The 21,886-nt window shown below is 33.9% G+C and overlaps 1 protein-coding gene across 2 annotated transcripts in view; it reads left to right on the top strand.

Annotated features, from left to right (window-relative positions):
• The window catches only part of LOC145296822 (uncharacterized), a 141,288-nt gene that overhangs the window by 53,717 nt on the left and 65,685 nt on the right, over window positions 1-21,886 (top strand). For both annotated transcript variants that reach the window (XM_080142934.1, XM_080142925.1), the window contains 6 exons: window positions 153-331; window positions 7,687-7,860; window positions 8,743-8,904; window positions 11,063-11,178; window positions 13,501-13,651; window positions 20,639-20,921. In XM_080142934.1, coding sequence (XP_079999060.1) covers window positions 153-331; window positions 7,687-7,860; window positions 8,743-8,904; window positions 11,063-11,178; window positions 13,501-13,651; window positions 20,639-20,921 — 1,065 coding nt within the window. The remainder of the gene's footprint in view (window positions 1-152; window positions 332-7,686; window positions 7,861-8,742; window positions 8,905-11,062; window positions 11,179-13,500; window positions 13,652-20,638; window positions 20,922-21,886) is intronic.

The following is a 21,886-nucleotide window of genomic DNA, read 5'->3' as shown; positions in this document are numbered from 1 at the left end:
AAATATATTGTTTTTATTTAAAAAAATAAAATTAATAAATGCTTACTGTAAATTTCAAATTAATAAAAAAGGTCATAGAATCTTTGAAAATATATTTTTTTCCAAAAAGATTAAAACCAAACATTTATTTTCATCCTTTGTCTTTTTTATAGGAGAGCATGTCTATGAGTTGGCCTTGTACCTGACTCTTTTAAGGACATCATGTTTCCCTGATGAATTACATATGCTAACTGCTGCCAGGCAAGTACTGGACAATATCAAAGAACATGACCCTGTTTTATATACTCATCTTCAACAAATAAGCAAGGTCAATCTAAAGAATCACTCAAAGGTTGAACATTTTAAGCTTTTTCTTGTAAATGTAATTTTTTGATATTATTATGCATTTATTTATTATTTATTATTTTATTATTTATTTTATATTATTTTATTTTAATTTTATTTTATATTATTTTATTTTTATTTAGTCTTGTTTTCATGTATGGTCTAACTAATAAAATTAAGTAATAATCAGTGTTGTGTGTTCAGAGTTCCCCTCCATTAAAGAACAAAAGACAAAGAAAAATCTGTATGATGTACGTACCCAGGACAAAAAAGAAAATATTGTACACACAAAATCATGTAAGCTCATCAAATAGTTTCATTTTTAAATAAGAAAATCAAATTTTTATGACTAAACGATGTGACGATCTTATGACGCCATCTTGAAAACAGTTTGAAAGAACAAGGTAGATAAATCAAAATATTTAAAACTTTTGCAAGATTTTAAAAAGCCATTCTTAACGTGGGGAGGAGCGACATTGAAAAAAACTCTAAATCTCTTAAAAATGATTTTCTTTATAAAAATAAAACTACTTGATCAATTTATGTGATTTTTGGAATATGATATTTTTCTTTGTCATGGCTACGTAGATCATAGAGATTTTTTCTTTAGTTTTGTTTTTTCATGGATGGGTATAGGGGTTTTTGATTTGTAAACTGACTGTAAGAAAAAAAGGTCACAATGACAATCCAAAGTTCAAACAGGATTCTGTTCCTCAAACACTGAATGATGCTTAATCAATTTCCGACATCAATCCTTTCTCTCTGTGTTTTCAAAAGCAAAATTGCCTGCTTTCAATTCATCTTCTTATTTAATTCACTTAGTCTCCAGACCTGCAAGTTAGTTATTCATACAGGATGGAACTATAAAGTTGTCATTCAGCTGGTTCAGGTAGGGGGAGGAGGGGGGCAGTGAGAGAAGTGTACTAAGTCATAGCACTCCTTCTGAAGACAAGCCTGGCTCTCTTTGGACTTGTGGGCTGGCGCCGAGTCTTGCTGCCACACCCAAGGTCTGCTAGTGGCCACCTGATTGCATCAGGAGATCACCACACTCTTCAGCACACTCAGGTACATTTTGGTGTTGACTTTCAAGTCGATTTAAAAAATTTGAGGTGGTATGATGTGGCCCTCACTTGAAACCACACCAAAGATCATAACTGTGGCTGGAAATTTTGTTTTCATCACCTGGATATGTCCCTGTTATTCGTGACAATACAGCAATGCATTTTGAGAGTGCTGGCAATGGTCCTGTTGTCATAACTTGGATCGATAAAAAGCATGAGTTGTAAAGAGGCACAATCTCGTTCGTTTAACATTGTGTCACTTTCAGACATGATAGAAGGCTCCTATTGCTCTCGGGATTTGTACACAACTAGCCAACTAGTAGATCGATAGCCTAGAGCCTCTGGAGGGGGCATAGGCCATCTACAACTCTGTAGATGCTTTTGTAGCGAGGAGTTCTTTTTACAGGGTGAGTTTTCTGGCCCCACGCCCAACCTTCCCAGAAGGTACATACAACACCTAGCCTTTCCAAATGGTCACCCATCTGGTACTGGCCTTGCTCAATATTGCTTAACTTCGGTGATATGATGAGAACCGGTGTGTCAACATGATTGTGCCGTACACCAACTAGTATATGGTTTGCAACAAAAAATAAACCAGTTTTCATCAAACAGAAATGAAATCATGTTGTCTTTTCTAAGGCAACAATTTTATCATTCCACCCTGTATATGCAAATCTGTCCCAACTATAAAAATCTACAATTATGAAAAAAAAGTTGTTCTTTTTTGCCTTAGTAGATGGGCATGCATGACATGCAAAGAGGCTGATAAGTTTTCGTTTTTGTCTCTATTGTCACACAATTCTACATGACAATCTTTTGAAGAGTTCAAATTTCAGTCCTGAATGCAGGCAATACTAAGACTAAAATAATAATTATTTAATAATTCTACTCTGTTATGACTGATGGAACAAGAACAATCTACACCCATGAATTAAATAAATGGTTCAGTTTGAAATTCTGTATAGACTCTAGAGTTCAACATAATGATTCCCGAGTTCAATAGGATGCACCTAAAGACGGTTAGAGTGTTACATGAGAAGGGGACAGACCCCAGTAATTAAGTAAATAAGTTGAAAATGATATTTAGAAAAGGTTAGGATCGAACCCAGTAAGAAAATTTAAAAAAAGAATACATATTGAAATCCTAGGAATGTAGAACGATTGTCATTGTTCTTGGAAATAACTAAATATTAATTTTGCCAGAGTTAGATATGAACAATGCAGTTTAGAAATAATGATGAAATAAATAGGTTGTAAATGAAACAATTCATTTAGGAATTTCTTTGTTCGCCAAGAGCATGTTTGGACATAGATGGAATCCACGTGAATGAATTTTACATGTTGAAGCACGCCTCTGACGTGATAAAGAAGGGAATTTCCAATATATTGAGATGGGTTCGAGACAGTAACAGGCAGAGCCAGAGAGCCAGAGAAGAAACTCAGAGAAAGTCAAGTCCGTCAGACTGGGAGCTGACACCCTCTTGAAGGTGAGAGGGGGAGAAGTTACCACAATGTAATCGTAAAAGAGCTTGAGTTCCTGATTCATCAATCAGCCAGCTGGTAGAATAAAAGAATCATCATATATTTGTAAACTTGTCTTCATCGTTGTCATTAAAACTGAAAGGTAAATGTGTTTTTGTCTATCATCTTGTAAACGCATTTTACTTTACTTTACTTCAATTGTTAACTGTACCCACCATTATAAGTAATGTATCTCCCCCTCTAATGATGTAAAAGAACTGTATTCCACATCTCTCTTCTCACATTTATATGTCTCCTGTTAATAATAAAATGAACTAAGTAGAACCGTCACCATTTACGCCGTTATACAAACGACGTCATCATCGTCACTGTGTAACAGTGTCGCATAAATGTCTCATCCTCCGATATACTCTCTGATATGTTGTTTTCCCGCTACACAACACCTTTATAAAATGATTAGTTAAAAGTAAAAATACCACATAACGTAATCCTCAAAATAAGAAAATGCTATGGCAAATAAAAAGCTTTTTTTAAAAAAAACCTGTAAAAAAAGCTTGAATGTGAAAACTAAAAGCTTATTACCCAACCTCGTTAATCACTGCCACACAATGTTGTCAGCGAAATAACGTAGCTTTTATTTTTATTTAGACCAATTCAAGAAAGAATGCCTGATGCGCATACGTACTTGTCAAAGTCGTTTAAGAAGGAATGATTTTTTCGACCCTCCCTTGTTTCAAACGTCTTTTTCTATAGGAAATAATTAACCATTTTTCTTTTATTTTCACACATTGCTCTTTCTTGCTCAGAACATGGTTCTGGTCTCAACCCGGTCCAATGCGTGTGTCAAAAATTTTTAGCGGACATTTGCACAAACACACAAACAAACAGACGTTTGCCTTTAAATAATAGACTAGCGGAGGTACCCAATGTTGCCTGGGTAGAAAGAGCTGGAATACTAAGGATATTGAGCAACCTGTTGCGGACCAGGATATAAAATACCCTAACTTGCTACAAGAAAAAATAATGAAACGAATAAAACACAGAGCTCAAATGCTGGAATAAAATAAACATGTCATTTATTTTCTGTTGAGAAATGATGGTCTTCGTGTACACGTGTTCATTCAGCCGTTGACGACTACGCACGTGGAAGGAATAGAGAAATGCGAAGTGGCAAGCCGGCTGTAGAAAGAAAGGGTTAAACTCAGTAGAAAGTCGCGCACATGTCTGTGTCGATGGGCCAAAGCGAAGGGGAGATAGAGAGAGTAAGTCAATCCAGTTCATGGAGAGGGAAAGCGTATTAAATGTGTTTACGCTTGCCCCATATTACAGTAGCAGGAAAAGGGACGTTAGAACATGCGGTCAGCTCGACGACTAAGCAGGTCGAACGCTGGTCCAGATGCAAAAAGAGACAGTTGACAGGTTTTGTTGACTTTTATACTGGGGTCAATGTTCTGACTGCGCATGTCTGGCTTTCACTCTAAAGGAAGTGACGTTTCGCATGTGTGTGTACTTGTGCGCGTATGTGTGCGTATATGTGTGTACGTTAGCGTGTGTGTGTGTGTGCGTATGAGGCTGTGTATATACGTGCGTGTGTGTGCGCGTACGTGTGGATGTATATATATACGGGAAAACATGTTCGAACAAACCCCACAAACCCCCTAAAAAAATAAATGAACTGTGTAACATGTCACATAAATGTCTCGTCCTCCGATATATACGTCCCCGATATACTCTCTGATATGTTGTCTCAATATGTACCCCGATAGACAACAAGAGATTACACCAGCTAAAACGTTGCGAGAATAGCATTCAGGATTAAAACAGAACAATTCTTGTACGAATGATTTATGAATTATCAATCCTCATCTAAAAAATTCCGAAACATGAAAAAAAAAAACAAGGAATGTTTTTTTGGAACATTTTTGTTATAAGATCGAAAACTCAAAGATCTTAACCCAAATTGTTAGAACCGATTATTTCTTGGCACTTTATCTGTTGCGCCTCTTCTATGGTCCATTAGCCACTAATCAGTTTAAAACTCTGTACAGATTCCCAAGTGTGACAAGATACACCTGAAGGAGGTTACAGTTTACATCAACCCAAACATTGTGAGAATATCCATGAGAGAACATTAGTCCAAATAATAATTCAAATAATAGGAAAGAATAAATTTTAGCCTAGAATATATGAAGAAATTATTAAAAGAGTCTCGTTTGTGTGTAAAAACAGGCTCCAAATTGAAATGCTTAATGTATAAACTTTTTGGCTAATAGAAAACACGGTTTATCAAGCATGGAAAAATTTGTCGATATCATGAAAGTGAATGTACATGCGAGCAGCTCATTTTTTTTAATATGAATCAGCATGCATGCAAATTTAATTTTATGGACAAAGAAGGGGAAGCTTAATCTTAGTAAGAAATGATAACGATAAAAAAGAAAGGACAGAATAATCAGGTATGCAGATTAAATAAAAATGTAATATTCATTAAATCTTTTGAAATATTTGTTTGAAACAAAATTTACTGAAGATTTGAAAAATTAAACTTTAGTCCTAATTTGTATCTATTGTTTTTGTTTTTTTAACAATCTTTTACCTCTGTTAAGGAGGTTATGTATTCGGTCAAATTTGTCACCATGTTATTTTGTGTACAGTCTATTGTCCATATTGCTTAACCAATCATCACCAAACCTTATCGGTCATGGTCTAATTTGGAATTGATTTCATTTTTTTGCTGAGACCACAGAAAAGATGAGTCACCTTTTTGGTGATAATTTCAGTTCTATTCATCATGGAGACTCGTTACTTGACCCATATTGTAGCCAATGAATTTTTATATCTTATATGACCTTTATAAGTTTAGTCATGACCGAAGTTTTGACAGACTTTCAACATCCGATTTTTCCAAATATTATCTCTACTATTATATAAAAAACAGCTGGGCCGATTTTTATTAAATTTCACACAAATGTACTTCATGTATCTGGCAGTGTTCTTAGTAGGTTTTGTTTCAGAATCTCTTCAATCAATCAATAATCGATAATCAAAACAATTTGATGATAGGAGGAACAAAGGATTTTGACCAAAGTTAACATTTCATACAACTTAACATAATGAGTGCATTTGAGAAGTTTTATTATCACACAAGCAGAAAGGCCAGGCATATAAAATCAACAGTATGACAGGGGCACGCTCAAAATGGATGTATCGATAATTGAAAAAATCTGATGACAGGAGGAACAGAGGATTTTGACCAAATATAAAATTAACAGTATGACAGGGGCACGCTCAAAATGAATGTTTTTGTTTAAAGCACAATTACAGCATGATACTTTTCATTTTAAACCTACATTATAACCGCACAAGCAGAAACGTCAGCCATATAAAATCTATAGTAGGTTCTTTGATATGACAGAGATGCAGAGTGTTTAGAGCACAATTGAAACATGATCCTTGACTTTTGCATTTTAAAACTTAATTCAGGCCATTATATATAAAAATAATTTTATAAAATCAACAGTAGGTTCTATACAGTGCAATGTAGACTACAATATATTGTGGACTAAGTTACTGTTGAGAAGCTTCATATGCCTCTCTTTTGATTAAAAAATGAGCAATTTCACCGATTTCAATGACAATAAACATAAGAGAGTGTATAACATTCATTGATCGTCATTTAATCCCTGTTCATATATATATATATATATATATATATATATATATATATATATATATATATATAACTACTTCATTTACGCATACACAAAGGAATAGGTCAACCAGAGGTCAAATAGGCCTTTGTCCGGTAAGTGCATGTTCATTGGCTGATAGGAAGGGCGTGGTGGATACTAGAAAGCTGATTGGCTAACTAAAATCTCAATAGAAGGTGCGTACATAAAAACGACAGACAACCACAAAATTCGTGCATAAGCCTGAAGAGTCCTAGAGTGGATGAAACGTGGAATATTCAGTGTAGCTTAATCGCCATATATATTTTATAACTTACTATATATATATATATATATATATATATAAAGTAAGAATGTGTGTGTGTGTGTGTGAGGACACTTCTCAACCTATATAAGCAAGGTTGAGCCCAATCAGTACTAAAATTGGTGACCATTTAGGAATTCCAGGTGCTGTATGTCCTCTATGCTTATCTTGGCATTGTTTCCAGTCGTCTAGCACTTCTCCTTGCCACTAGACTCAGGCATTGTAGGTTCAGTAGAGGTGTGGTTGGAGCTTGCACAACCCTTGCCTCACAATTACACGCACAGCTACCCTTACAGGGGGTATCCATTGTTTCTTGAGACTAAATGGAGGCATCGATTTATAATACTTCAGGAAGCTGAATTCCCTTGCCTTGCACAATTTCAGGTCACCCTAGGGTAAGGTATAGCCCCTTTTAGCCTCTCCCTAATATTTCAGAGGGGGTAGATAAAGCTCTTCAGCCATAGTTCACTACGGCAATTCATCTAGGAGAAGGAAATTTTGATGAAAAATCAAAAACCAGATAGACAGAGTTAATTAGCCTTGTAAGGCAATCTTCTAGTGATAGTCACAAACAAAACACCTGCTTCCAATCCAAGTTGTCATAAGTTAGCACGGAAGTGGTAAGGCTTAGAAAACTGTCATGAGAATGCTCATGCTAGTGTGCAATCTGTTTTAATTGTAGATAGTAATTGAAAGAAATCTGTCGGAACACTTCATGCAATAAGGAGAAGCAATGGCCGGATAAGTCTTTGATCCATCCTAACGCTGTCAGTCAGACATCTGCTGCCTCACAACTGATTTATTATGTTTTTGTTATTATTTACAGGAAGGTCTGCTCAGAGACGATGCGTTTAGTGAAGAGAGGCAGAAAAGGAAGAACAGTGTCTCATCCAATTTAATACGGTTAAACATAACGGCGTTGAAACATTCTGATTCATTTTCTGCAGAGAATTTGATGCCTGATGACCCCGTCTTTTTTATCTTCAAATGGATTAGAGAGGTAAGTGTCATTTTTTAACAAATAAATTTATTATATTAAAGGAAGTTGTGTATGTGTATGTCCAGCTAAAAACTACAAAGTCACAAAGTTGATATGGTCTTGATCGGCCTTGCTCTGGATGAATAATATCAGAAATTCAATTGTAGGAAATTTGTTTGTGATTTTATCTATATATTTAAAAAGAGTTCTGAGTGGAAGTATTTTGATGTAGAAAATAACTAGTGGGGTGTAATTTTCCTTTCACTAGAATTCTTGTACACTGGTACCACAGAGGCCATTTTCCAGCTATTAAGAAAGCAATATTCAGCAAGGCATTTATTGTAGAGCTTGGAATGTATGGGAGCTAGCTCAGCCAAGCATTTCTTAATTAATATAGCAGAAATGAGATCAGACCAACAAGCCTTGGAGGTGTCGAAGTCTTTTATGATATCGCGGACATGAGAAGGGGTGATTTTCACAGCATCAAGTGTGGCTTCAGTCCGCATAGGGAAATTTGGGAGGGAGTTGTTTGTTGGCTCTGAGGTGGAGGTAAATCGCCAGGCAAGCAGTTCTGCCTTCATATTCAACTGTTTTTTTTATTCATGTGCATATGTGCATCCAATGAGAGGTATGGGTTGGACAGAGAAGAGAGAGAGAAAGAGAGAGAGAGAGAGAGAGAGAGGGAAAGAGAAAACGAGGTAGGGGGAAAGAAAGAAAGATATAGAGATGGATAGAGAGAGGTAAAGAGATAGAAGTTTTAAGAGAAATATGTTACATTTTTGTTCTGGGCAAAGTTGGGTAGCCCTGCTAGTTCACATTTTTTTTTCCATGCAAGTTCTGGTAGTGAGGCGTGATGTGAGAAAACCAGGTATATGCTAAAATATTCTATCATTTTTATTCCAGGCTTTTGCTAGCGTGCTGGACACAACAGCCATGTTGTGGGTGTGGGATCAGTGTTTTCTTCAACGCTGGAACCCCAAAGTTTTCCGTGACGTCAGTGTAGCACTTGTCTTACTGCTGCGGACTAATTTCCTGGATGCAACTGATAATGCACAGATGACAAAAGTAAGAAAAATTTGCCCTTTGATTTCTGTAATCAGCATTTTAATTATTATTAGATTGTACCAACATGGAGAAAATATTAAAAGCTATGGGTACATATTTATCCTTTTTATCAAAATTTCCAATTTACAGCAAAAAGTATTGGCAGTTCTTTATAATATAATACTGAAGCAAAGAAAGGCGTTTTGTGATTATATGTTTATCTAAAAGACCTTCTGCAATATATCTCCACATTGGCAACGCTGAGTGAATACCACTAGTATATATATATTTTACACAAGAATCACCACTTATCAAGGCCCAGAGGCCACTCAAGGATAATGGTTAATTGGTGTACATTAATTAGTCAATGTGATTATAGCATACTAAACATAAGTAGTGGAAATTTTGTAAATTGGATTACTTAAACAAAAAAAAAATCAGCTTGACACGATCTTTAAAAAGTGTTTTCAAACCTACTTATTCTTAACATAAGGAATCTGTCATATGAACCATTCACATATGCACATTCATGAAGCAGTTGACAAACAGATACAAATCTGATGATCCCCATGTACCAATTTTTTAATTTTTACCCCTTAGTAGCCCTTTTTGCCAGATAAAAACCAATTAAAGTTTTCCACACGTCTGAATATTCAATATACTAAATTTCAAGTCTGTAGATAAAAAATTCATTGAGTATATAGGTTGAGAAGTGTCCTTACACACACATTCTCACTTTTATATATATACATATGTGTGTGTGTGTGTGTGTGTGTTTATTTTATTTATTCATCATTGATAAGCAAACACTAAAAGTTTGCAATATGAAAAAGCAAATTCACACTTTTTTGATTTTCATCACTTTTTAACACTTTAACAGAAACATTTCTGAACATGTGTAGCTTATAGCGTGTATAAATAAAATGTATATTAAAATATAACTCTACTTGGAGATTTATAAAATTAATTGCCATGAAGTTACATATTTGTATATGTTTATATATTTTTAAACTAATAACCAATCATTATGAATTTTGGAACAGAGTTCCAAGGCACAGTATTATGGGCCGAATGTAATTTAGCTTTATGCAAATGTGGTGAAAAGGGATGAGAGACCTTCATGACAAGTCGGATATCTCCGATTTTTGTAACATTTTAACAATAGGTATTAGACATCAATTAATAAATATTCACCAAATTTCTTTGAACTATCTTAAAGCGTTTTTAAGGGGCATAATACGGACAAAATCATTTGAAAATTTAAATATTTAAGATTTGCAGTAAATTTGAGTCATAATCATTTGGAACTGAACCCTTTATTTAATCCACGAAGGTAGATTATTCACATTATGTCAGCCATGACCGAGTAGAAGTCTTAAGTGATTTTTATTTTATTCCCAGTATCGCCTGCAGTGAGGATTGAACCGTCAACCTCCAGACGAATGTTCACATGGTGTAACGAATAAAGTTGTTCATTAACAATCAGTTCCAAGTGATAGTCTTCCGCAGGCTGAAGGTTCAATCCTCACTATAGGAGAAACTAAGAATGAAATAAAAATGATTTACTTAAGATTCCTCCCAATCATGGCTGATGAAACGAAAACAATCTACCCAATGGATTAAATAAAAAGTTCAGTTTGAAATTCTGTACAGCTTTCTGAGTTAGAGCTAAAGATACTCGAGTTGGAAGAAGTTCGGAGGTTACATCAACCAGTACGCAGTGAAAATAACACCCATATATCATACTAGATAGATTGTACCAGCTTCCTCCAAAGGAGGAAGTTTCATGGGAATATCAGATTCACAAGTGATCCCCAGTCACTTGTATATCCTTGTAAGGGAAGATGATACAATTAGGTTTTTACAGTTCTTGCATGGAGGTGTCAATGTCCTACATATAGCATTTTGTATTCCTAAATGGTCACCTATCTCGTACTGACCAGGCTTAACGTTGCTTGACTTGTGTGATCTAATGAGAACCGGTGTGTCAATGTGATTATACTGTACACAAAATAACACTCAAGATGAGAACAATAGTTTGAATAATCCAAATAATACAAATTATCAATCCTCATCTCAAAAATTCTAAAACAAAAAAACAGAATATTATATAGATATCATTTTTTTTTAAATTATTTTATTTATAATTTCTGAAAAATAACGTTGTCTTTTATTTCAGGTATTTTTTAGCTATCCATCACAGATTTTTACAAAAGACATCCAGGAAGCATCGATTCACATCCAGAGTAAAAGACCCCTATCTGAGGTACCGAAAATAAATCGGCAAAATTTCCAGTAAGTGGAAATCTTCTGATACTTTTATGATGTATGTATATGATTTGCGTCTGGAAAGCAGGAATATGAGTTCTGTGCTTTTTAGTGCAATTCCACTTTATTTTTATCAGAAATAACGAAAGGCTAATTTTCTCTCTTATGACAGTTTTATTTGAAAATCAAAAATGTTGATTTTGTTGTGAATGTTAAGAATTCAAACAATTCATGAAATATTTTAAAGAAACTGAAATTTGAGGAGTATTAAATTTTCATGAAGAGTTTCCACCCACTTTTTAGCTCTTTTGTATAAAATTAAATTAAGACAAATATAGCCTAGCAACTGTGTTCCAAAATTTATAATTATCAGTGAATTAGTTTAGGAGTAAGACCTGTACATAGCTATATATATATATATATATATATATATATATATATATATATATATATACACATACACAAATCTAACTTTATACAAATAAATGCATTTCGATCTTTATTATAATTTTTTTTTTTTTTTTTTACAAAGGAGTCACCACTTCTCAAGGCCCAGAGGCTATTTGAGGATAAAGGTTAATGAGTATACGATAGTCAATGGGACAATACCGTAATAATCATTAGTTGTGGAAATTTGGTAAATTGGATTACTTAAGGGGAACGGTTCATCAAGAATTTGTTTATGTTGGACTTGAAGACAACCATATTGTAGTCAGCTGGAAAGCAAGGAAATGGAAGAGAGTTCCACAGGCGTGCAGTTCTAAGAAAGAAGCCTTGTTCATGGAGTCTACATTTAGCTTTAGGCACAAATAAAGAGTGGGGGAAATTATTGATAGTGGTTTCAGCTAGACGAGTGTTTTTTTTGTGAGAGTTTGGATAGATTGGAGCTCAGACGAGCACTTGCCATGAAAATAACAATAGAGCATAGACAGGCTCGTGAAAAAGGTTGCAGGGAAAAGTAAAGGGCATCAGGCTACAAAGTCTATTTTAAACTTTGTCAAAGCAGAATAAGGTGTTTCTAACAGCTCCTGCCTAGATGTGACAACAGTACTCCATGCTACAACGTACTTGGCTCTTATACAGATAGAGAATTGCTCCGTGAATGGTTACTAATGGTGTGAGGAAAGGTATGAGCCAACAATTTACTACAACTTTGTGTGAAATAGCACGTACATCATTTGACTATGCATCATTGTCATCATCCTATTTTGTTTAACATCCATGTGTTGGACAGCTTTAAGAAATTGACTTACAAACTAACTTATCTCTGGTCAAGTCTTTGTTTATTTCTCTTTCTCTCAGGTCCATTTTTATCACTTCCTTCCATGATTTCCTCTGTAAACTGAGCCTACTACCTCAACTGTCCTACATCTACTAATCCAAAACTCTCATCCATTCTTTCAATGTGGTCATACCATTAAAGTCTCCTGTTCTGCACATATATTCCTATACTGTCCAGATTTAATCTTCCTTACAAGGTCATCAGAACTAAGCCTGTGTTTAAGACTCACATTACACATCTATCATATCATTCTTGCACCATTTATCTCCAAGCAACGCGTGTCCTCAACCCTCACTGTCCAGGTTTCATTTCTGTATATCATTACACTGTGTACGCATGCTTGATAGACTTCTTTTAGTTGACACAGGTAATGCTTTGCTGATTAGTAATGGCAGACATTCTTTAACATAGCATGGACACACATATGCAAATGCATGGTCACTGGTAGGGAAAAATAAAGATTTTAAAAAGGAGATCACTTTAGAGATGGAAATAACGTTTGAGATCATGTTAGAGGGATGGATGACGTTCAAGAGCACGTTCGAGAAGATGATCACATGAGAGACGTCATAGCAGTAATGAGAAAATGAGGGAATAAATGTCATTGTACAAAAAAAAAGCGAGTTAAAGTTCTTTTCTATTCTTTGTTTACATTGTGACTGAGGCCACAACGTGTTGGTTCCTGGAAAATGTTACAGTTCTCTCAACTTACTTCATACACTCTTAACTCTTACAATCATACAAGCACCTGCTCCACCCTGTGCTTCAATGGTATCACCAAGATAATAAAACTTTTCGACAACCTCAATAGCTTCACCATTCAGATATACGTTTTTCCACATTTAACTTCTCATCCGTCTCCATCCACTTACACTTCTTGCACACAAATTAGTTATCCGCTCTCAACCTATCAATAATTCCGCTGAACATCTTGTGTTCAACTAATTATATACAATGAACTGTTTACAACATATTTTGTACTACTGTATTAAATAATCTAAAACGGGTTGATATAATGTAAACCAGATAAACAAAACTGTTACAAATCCAAATGTTATTATTTCCAGACGATACAGAAAAGTTGATATTCCTGATCCAGATCCATCCTTTATTCTGGAAAATTTGACTGGATCAAAATCCATGACATCCTTTGTTTTAGAAAATGTTCACCTCAAATTGGAATTCCTACCAAGTGTTCTAAAGAAAAAAAACGGCAAGGTAGGTGCTGTGATCTTTTTATTTTAAAATTTTATTTATCAAAATGCTTTTTCTGTTTTTGGATGATGTTTAATCATTAAATGACAAAAATGATTGAGCAATTGTGTATGGTAAATTGGTGCCAAATTAAAACAAAAATTAATTATTAATGAAATTTAAAAAAAATTTTTTATTATTAATGAAATTTAGAAAAAAAAATTTATTATTAATTAGATTTTTAAAAAAATTAAATTATTAATCAAATTAAAAAAAATTATTTAATTATTAATCTTACGCACAAACTGTTTTTTTTAAATTATTAATCAAATTTTAAAAATGCTTTTAATTACTAATTAAAATTTAAAAAAAATTTTAATTAGTAATCAAGTTTTAAAAATTTTAATTATCAATCAAATTAAAAAAATTTAATTATTAATCAAATTTTAAAAAATCATTTAATTATTAATCAAATTAAAAAAAATTGTTATATTATTAATAAAATTTATAAAAAAAATTTTAATTATTAATCAAATTTAAAAAAAAAATTCTATTATTAAAAATGCAGTTACCTAAAATAAAATGAAATCATACAGAATAAAATCAACCAAAAACATTTCAGCTTATTCTTAAACAAGTCATCTATTTTAATCGTATCTTAATAGTTAACAAAAATAATGAAAGAGAGAGTAAGTTACTTAACTTTTAAGCCTATTCCTTAATTATATATGCCATATATTTGATGATTGATCAATGCCTCCATTCAGTCTTAAGAGACAATGGATACCCCCCGTAAGGATAGCTATTCATATAAATGTGAAGCAAGGGTTGCATAAGGCCAACTACACTTCTTTTGAACCGGCACTGCTTGAGTCCAGTGAGAAGTAGTGGTCTAGGACGACTGGAAACAATGCTGAGATAAGCGAAGAGCACGTACAGCACCTGTGAATTTCTAAATGGTCACTCATTTTAGTACTGACCAGGCTTAAAATAATAGCATAATTTCTCACTTCAGCCCTTTCTTACCAACGGTCAAGAATTGCATCTCTACCTTCTCTATCATGTCTGACGTCAAATCCAAATAAATATTGACTTTCTTTCTCACAAATTTTAGCTAATACAAAAACGACAAACATTTGAATACTTCATGGCCCCTTGTTGGAAAATGCGCTGTGTTCTCAACATGACGCCAGATTTATTTAAGCCAATATATTTTAACTAATATTTATACTAGTAAACTTACCCACTAATGTTTAACAATTATAGTTTCGGTATTTTAATAATTTGAAAACTATTATAATAGGATTCTTCTAAGTATACCTCCAATTATTTATTTTAAAATTACCTTCATATGTGGAGCTGAGAAATATATTTATTATACTAAATGTGAGTTCATCAACGTTTGTTTCCTTAAAGCCTTTTCTTTAAGATTTGGATTTTTCTGATGCTACATTTCACCATTTCTGTCCTCAGTCAGTGGAGGAGAATTCCTTCATGACCGAGACAATTTTTATTTTTGTTCCTATCCAGAATGCCCCTTTTTGGGGAGCTGGATTTTCCCCACATTAAAAAACCGATCTTGTGTCTAACTCTGCCCTTGTGGGGAGGCAAGTAAATAGAAACATATAATGCATGTTAAAATATATTTCAGTTCTTGGATTGACTTAGAAATCCTGTTTTAATTGTTCTAATTAGCTGTAATTTATAATTAACTGAATAACTCATCTCTTTCTCTCTCGCTTTCAGCTTTTTATGTATTTCTCTCACTCCTCCCACTCTATGCTGATTCAAGAACTTTGTAATATTTCTTAATGTAAGAGGTTAATGTAGTTTGCTTGAAGCATTGTGTAAGTGTATACATAAAGGAAATTTATAGAAGGCAATATAATGCAGAAGTGTAACGAATAGACAAACTGAAACAAATTGAGATGCTGAAACAAGTAAACACAATATAAGTATAAAATATAAGAAAAAATACATACGAGGTGCTTTCAATAAGTTTCCAGACTTTTTGTACAGACATTTAAAATTGCCGTAGAGCTTTGAAAATTCAGTATGTTATTGCTATACATCTTATGAGATGAATGACAAATTTTTATGATTTCAGGTTCAAATGAACAGCTACAGCAGGAATTGGAATACACCCAACTAAAGCCTGATTGTCGCAGTTCATAAATTTCAAAAATGCAATCTGAATGTGAGGGCACTTTAGAAGAACGATATGCAATAAAATTCTGTTTTAAACTTAGAAAAAAAATGACACAGACATCTTGCATGAATCAAGCGTCAGTTTTTGAGTGGCATAAGTGATTCAAGGAAGGCAGGGAGTCTGTGAGGCATGATGAGAGGTGTTAGAGGAGTAAGGAAATAAGAACAAATAAGAGTTCATTGGGCAAATAAAGAATTTCATAGATAAGGAGCATCGTGTGTCTATAGAGACAATAAGTGATCAGTTTGATGTCAGTGTGGGAACTGTACACACAATTATTCGTGAGGAACTAAAGATGCAAAAGATTTATATGATGTGTTGTCCCAAGGGTGCTCAGAGAAGATCAGAAAGAAAGACATTTTCGTAACCAAGGTGGACATTTTTTTTTTTTTTTTTTTTTACACGGTGGTCACCACTTATCAAGGCCCGGAAGCCACTCAGGGATAAGGGTTATTGCAAGTACAGTATGTTAGTGTGGAGATTTAATGAAGTGTTTACTTAAGAAGGCGGTTCATTAGGATTATATGCTTTTATATAGTGATGTGGTTCTCGGTTGATTAACTGTGTCGGATATATACACAAGAGTCCAAACAACATCAAAACAGTTCCTCACCTTCCCCCAGACTTTGCTCCCTGTGACTTTTGGTTATTTCCCAAATTCAAAGGAAAACCTTAGAGGCTGTTGTTATGAGATAATTGAGGAGGTGAAAGAGCCTGTGACTAGGGTCATTGAATCTCTCACATAAAAGGACTTCCATGGGCCTTTCCAGAAGTTCCAGGAGCATTACAGCTGAAGGAGATTACTTTGCAGGGGACTAAGAGTGTATTTGCATAGCTTATTCCTCCATTTTATATCTTAAGTTGATTCAGTTTGTTTCTATCTATTACACCTCTGCATTGTATTGCCTTCTATGAATTACCTTTATATTTCTTAAGGTCTCTGTGAGAAAGAGTGACTCTTTTTTTTTCTTTTTTTTTTTCTTCAGTGTTGTCATCTAATTTACATATGTCGGTTTGTGCACATCTTAACCATGTATGTAAATTAAGTGGAAAAATAATAAGTCTCTTGACTTCTGTATAGAAATAATTTTTAAAATTATGAATTTTTTAATGGAATTCGCACCAAGCAAAGCATGAAGCTACCTGATGTGATAAGTTAAAAAAAAAATCAAATAAATATTACTTCAATATCAAAAACTAGTCAATGATAAGTGTTTGATACATAAATTCCAGAACAGAAAGCAGCAATTCTTATCCCTCTCCCATTAGAAACATCACCCATGGAATGTGAGGACAAAAGGACAAAATAAGGGAAGCAAAAGTTATAAGTCTACTGAAAGTAAACCCAAGGTCCACTTTCAACTCTCCTTCTACAGGGTGTCCAAAAAGTAACTGATGGATTTTGAACTTAACTAGATCCTTTATTTTTGATGATATCATTGTGTAATTTTAACACAATCTTACTAAGATATTGGGATTTTTTTTTTAAAATACAAAATTCAAACGATGTTCATTTCTGAAAAATAATGTATTTTAAATGTTGCCAATTTTCAGCTTCGCATATTTGTGCTCTTTCCAAAATATTATGGCAAATTGCAGAATCTCTGGATTGTGATTTAACTTCCTTATTTCGTACCTTATATTTTCCTTCAATTCTTACAGGGTTTGGAGTTTGTTAACATAGACTCTTTCTTTAAGATATCTCCACAAGAAAAAGTCAGGGCTAGTCAAGTTTAGGGAACATAAAAATGACGTCGATAAGCTCTTTGAGTCAAAACAATTGACTCCTGAATTTCACAATTTCACAACTTGCATATGCTGTTCAATGCTATACTTATCCATAATTAATTTCCAAAAATATTATCTGTAAAATATTTGAAATAGAGAAAAAAATAATTATTAATGGTAAAATGACAAAAATTTTCAACCCTTCAGTGACTTTTTGGACACCCTGTATTTTTAAATGATAACATGTCAGTTATAAGACTGCATATCTCCACCTGACAACATAAGAATAGGTCAAAGTCTTACCTGAATCTTTCTTCTTCATATTGTATGAAAATGTTGAGAACTCAAAAACTATCTAATCAGGCTAAAATTTTGCATTCTGTTATTAATACATATCATGACCCAAACGTTGTGAGTAGTGGGATGAGATTATTTCACCAACAGAAGTAAGGTGCCTCCTTCCCTCTGCTAGCCTGTGGGAGATCCTTGGGTAAGGTCGAGTAATCACTTAATCCCCTGAGCAGGGTTACGTGAAGTTATGGAAGGCAGGTGATGGATGATGTGTTAAGTTTAATAGCATTTCTGTGTGTTAGGCAGATGATACTATATGAGTACAATAGCTAAGACAATCCGCTCAGTATGAGCACTGCTCCTAGAAAATAATTGCAGACTACTGTAGGTATACTTCTGCAAAGAATGTCATGGCAAGCAGAAAGAAACAGAATAAAGATAACAGCGTGAAGGGGGCTTCCAGTCTATCTGGAAGTTTGTCGCTCGGTGGGGTGGATTATGTACGACAAGTAACCCTCAATTGTCATCCAGCGATGACAAATGCAGAAGTAATGGGCATGGCTGGATACAAGAGATCCCATCTCAATATCATCAGAGAAAGACAGCTAAAATTTTTTGGCCATATAATCAGGGCTGACGGACTAGTGAAACTGTTATGGAGTGGCAAAATATGCAAAAACAAGGGCAGAAGACAATACACAAAAATAACAGTTTAAACAAATTTGCAGTGAATAAAGAGCTCATGAGAAAAACCAAGAACAGGGAAGAATGGAGAGCCATGATCGTCGATGTTTGCCAAACCAGACTAGACGCTTGAAGAAGAAAAATCAGACATCAAATTTAGAAAAATCGAGAGTTGAAATTCTCTAAAAATTTCGATCTTGACCTAACTTTAAAGATTAAGGTATATGAGATGCAGGACTTCATTGGCTAAAATATGGACCAAGTAGCAAATCTCTACAATGAATAAAACCAAAGTTATCACCAAAAGTGTAACTTTCATCATTTTTGTGACCTTGATCTTAATATTTTACGTAGATATTTCAAAATTAAATCAGTTCTAAGTTAGACTATGATCGATATTTTGACAAAGTTTGGTGACGATTGGACACTTGGCTGTTAACAAACTTGACTGAAAACATAACCTTCTCAGCAGAGGTACTATTACTACTACTACTGATGATAATAATAATAATGAGAGTAATAATAATAATAATAATAATAATGATAATATAGAAGTAAAGAAACTTATTTGAGTTATGCAAGACGGATGTTTTAAATATGTCATAGTTTATGAGTTTTTCAATGAAATCAAAGTAGAATAAATTGTAATAATAATTGTGACTCAACGGATCTGTTCAATATCTATCAGGTTGACAAGAAAGTTCTTGTGGTTTTTAACTTTTAAATTCAGATGAACATATCTCAGCTCAAACAAAAATTTATTGATCGAAATAAGCACCATCAGAATCAACATACTTTTGCTAACGCAAAACAAGTGTATTTATGCCAGTAACGTAAAAATCTTGCGTTCTAGTGGCAATGAAGTCGCTGAAGGCGCTTTTGATATCGCTTAGGTTTTTGAAGCATTTCTCATGCAGAAAGTTGTCGAGATACTTTAAAAAGTGGTAGTCAGTAGGTGAAAGGTCTGGAGAGTATGGCGGATGAGGCAGTTTCATAGCCCAATTCGTTCAACTTCTGCAGGGTCGGTTTAGCAACGTGTGGTCAGGCATTGTCGTGGAGAAGCGTTGGGCCTTTTCTGTTGATTAATGGTGGGTGTTGTTGTTGAAGTTTCTGATGCATTTCATCCATTTGTTGAAAGTACTTATTTGCTGTAATGGTTTTGCCTACATTTAACAAAACTGCAATAGATGAGACCGGTCACAGACCACCAATCAGTATTACCTTCTTTTGATGCAACTTTGGCTTCAGGAAGTATTGTGAAGCTTCATTGGCATCTAAGCACTGAGCTGAGCATCACCGGTTGTTGTAAACAATCTACTTTTCATCGCAAGTCACAACCCAGTTGAGAAATGGGTCATTCTTGTTGCGTAAAAGAAGAGAAGATGACACTTCATAACGAGATTTCTTTTGGTTGTTGTTCAATTTATGAGGCACTTGTTTATACAGTTTTTTTATCTTTCCAATCTCTCAAGTGGTTGGAAATCGTCGTATACGTTACGTCTAATTCAGAAGCAAGTTCTCGAACAGTTGTGCATAGATTGGCTTTGACTAAAGCTCTTAATTGATCATTGTCAACATTCAATGGCTAACCGCTACACTCATCATCTTCAAGACTCTCGTTGCCACCACAAAATTTCTTAAACCACCATTGTGCTTCATGGGCTAAATGCTTCATTGATATTGCGAGCTGTTTCAGCAGTTTTTTACCCTAGCTTGAATAGAAATAAGAAAATTGTATGAATTTGTTTTTTTCCATCTTGTATTCAACGTTCTGAAACGAAGACATAATTGTTTTAAAACGAATGTAATTTAAATGATTAGAAAGAGCGAAAAACGTTCTTTAAAATGATATATAAAGTAAAGGTATTATGACGAAAACTTATTTGAAAATACATAATTTGAAATCAAAGTTAAAAATTTCGGAAGAACTTTCTCGTCAACCTAATATATATGTACATATATATGTACATATATATAGTTTATAACAAAAATATTTTTTAATCAGACATAAAAAAAAAAAAAATCTAATTAGCTTTTTACATAATGACAAAAACAATTACTTTAAAACTTTTCAAAATTGACTTCTTTTCTCTTTATAGGTCTTTCAAATTCCTTGGATGAAAAGTCTCAACATGGACAACATTGTTATCAATGTCCGATCGCAGTTTTGCCAAACCACAATTGATGCCAAACATGTCAGTGGTCCCCACGCCAATGTGAAAACCAAAGTTGATGTGGCAGGCAGATTAATCATTTCTTTACCTGTCGATTGTATATTTCAATTCAAGTCTTATGATGTGATTCCTTACAAGTCGGAAATCAAGGAGGGTGGATACCCATATGCCATTATTAATATTCTTTATATTGAAGGGGTTAACATTGGTAAGTGCCAATAATTGACTCTTGATGATTAATTATGTATTCTTGATTACATACGTAAAAATTTCTTATCCACAGGATGACTTCCACCCCAATAATAATAAACCGACTCCTTTTTTACTTTTGTAACAAGAGCATTTATTTTGGGGTACTTTCCCAAATAAACCGTGATCGTGCTCCCTCTCTCTGACATCTGTCTTTCAAACATCACCCACGTCTCTAACATGATCACCTTCTCTAACGTGCTTTCTTTCCTTTTTATAATCTTTTTTATTTTTTCTTAGCATGACGTCATTCTGCACACAGTGCAGTATTTGCATATAGCCACCATACATACTCTGCTACATTAATATTAAGCCTCTTTTTGATATCTGCATGTGTTAGTCTATCTTGCAAAGTTACTTCAAGGATAGTTCTTAAATATTTCATGAAAAAAATGCCCCCTCCCTAACCTTTCAACATAACAAACATTCTGAATAATCCTGAAACTTTCGTTTCAATGATTTCAAGTAGTGTATAGAAATTAATTTATCAAGCGATGGTGAATGGGCCTCCCTGACACATTCAAACTAGGTTAACTAAGCCAACCTCTTCCATATTTATATATATATATATATATATATATATATATATATATAATTATTTACTATAATAATTAGTAAATACCTACAGACACTAGTGTCTCATCCTTTCAGGAATCATCAATGAAGGATGTCATGATTGCCACCGGTCGAGAGATTCGAACTCGGCAACGAAGCCATTTTGGACTCCATTAGCAAGGAACAAATCCACACGGCCATTGTCAACCACAAGAAATATTGTTGAAATTTAAGCATTTATTTTTAAATGTCTTAACATCTGTTAGAGTGATCAAATGATTATAATATCATGATCTTCACATGTGAGCTAAAGTGAGCAGCTTTAATTCAACTGTAAAGTGTTCAACGAGGGGACATAATTCTGATAAT

Source organism: Euprymna scolopes, chromosome 2 (genome assembly GCF_053919585.1).
Source record: "Euprymna scolopes isolate OS-2025 chromosome 2, ASM5391958v1, whole genome shotgun sequence".
NCBI classification, from domain to species: Eukaryota; Metazoa; Mollusca; class Cephalopoda; order Sepiida; family Sepiolidae; genus Euprymna; species Euprymna scolopes.
The sequence above is the reverse complement of the archived record's forward strand: the minus strand, read 5'-3'. Positions and strand labels throughout refer to the sequence as shown.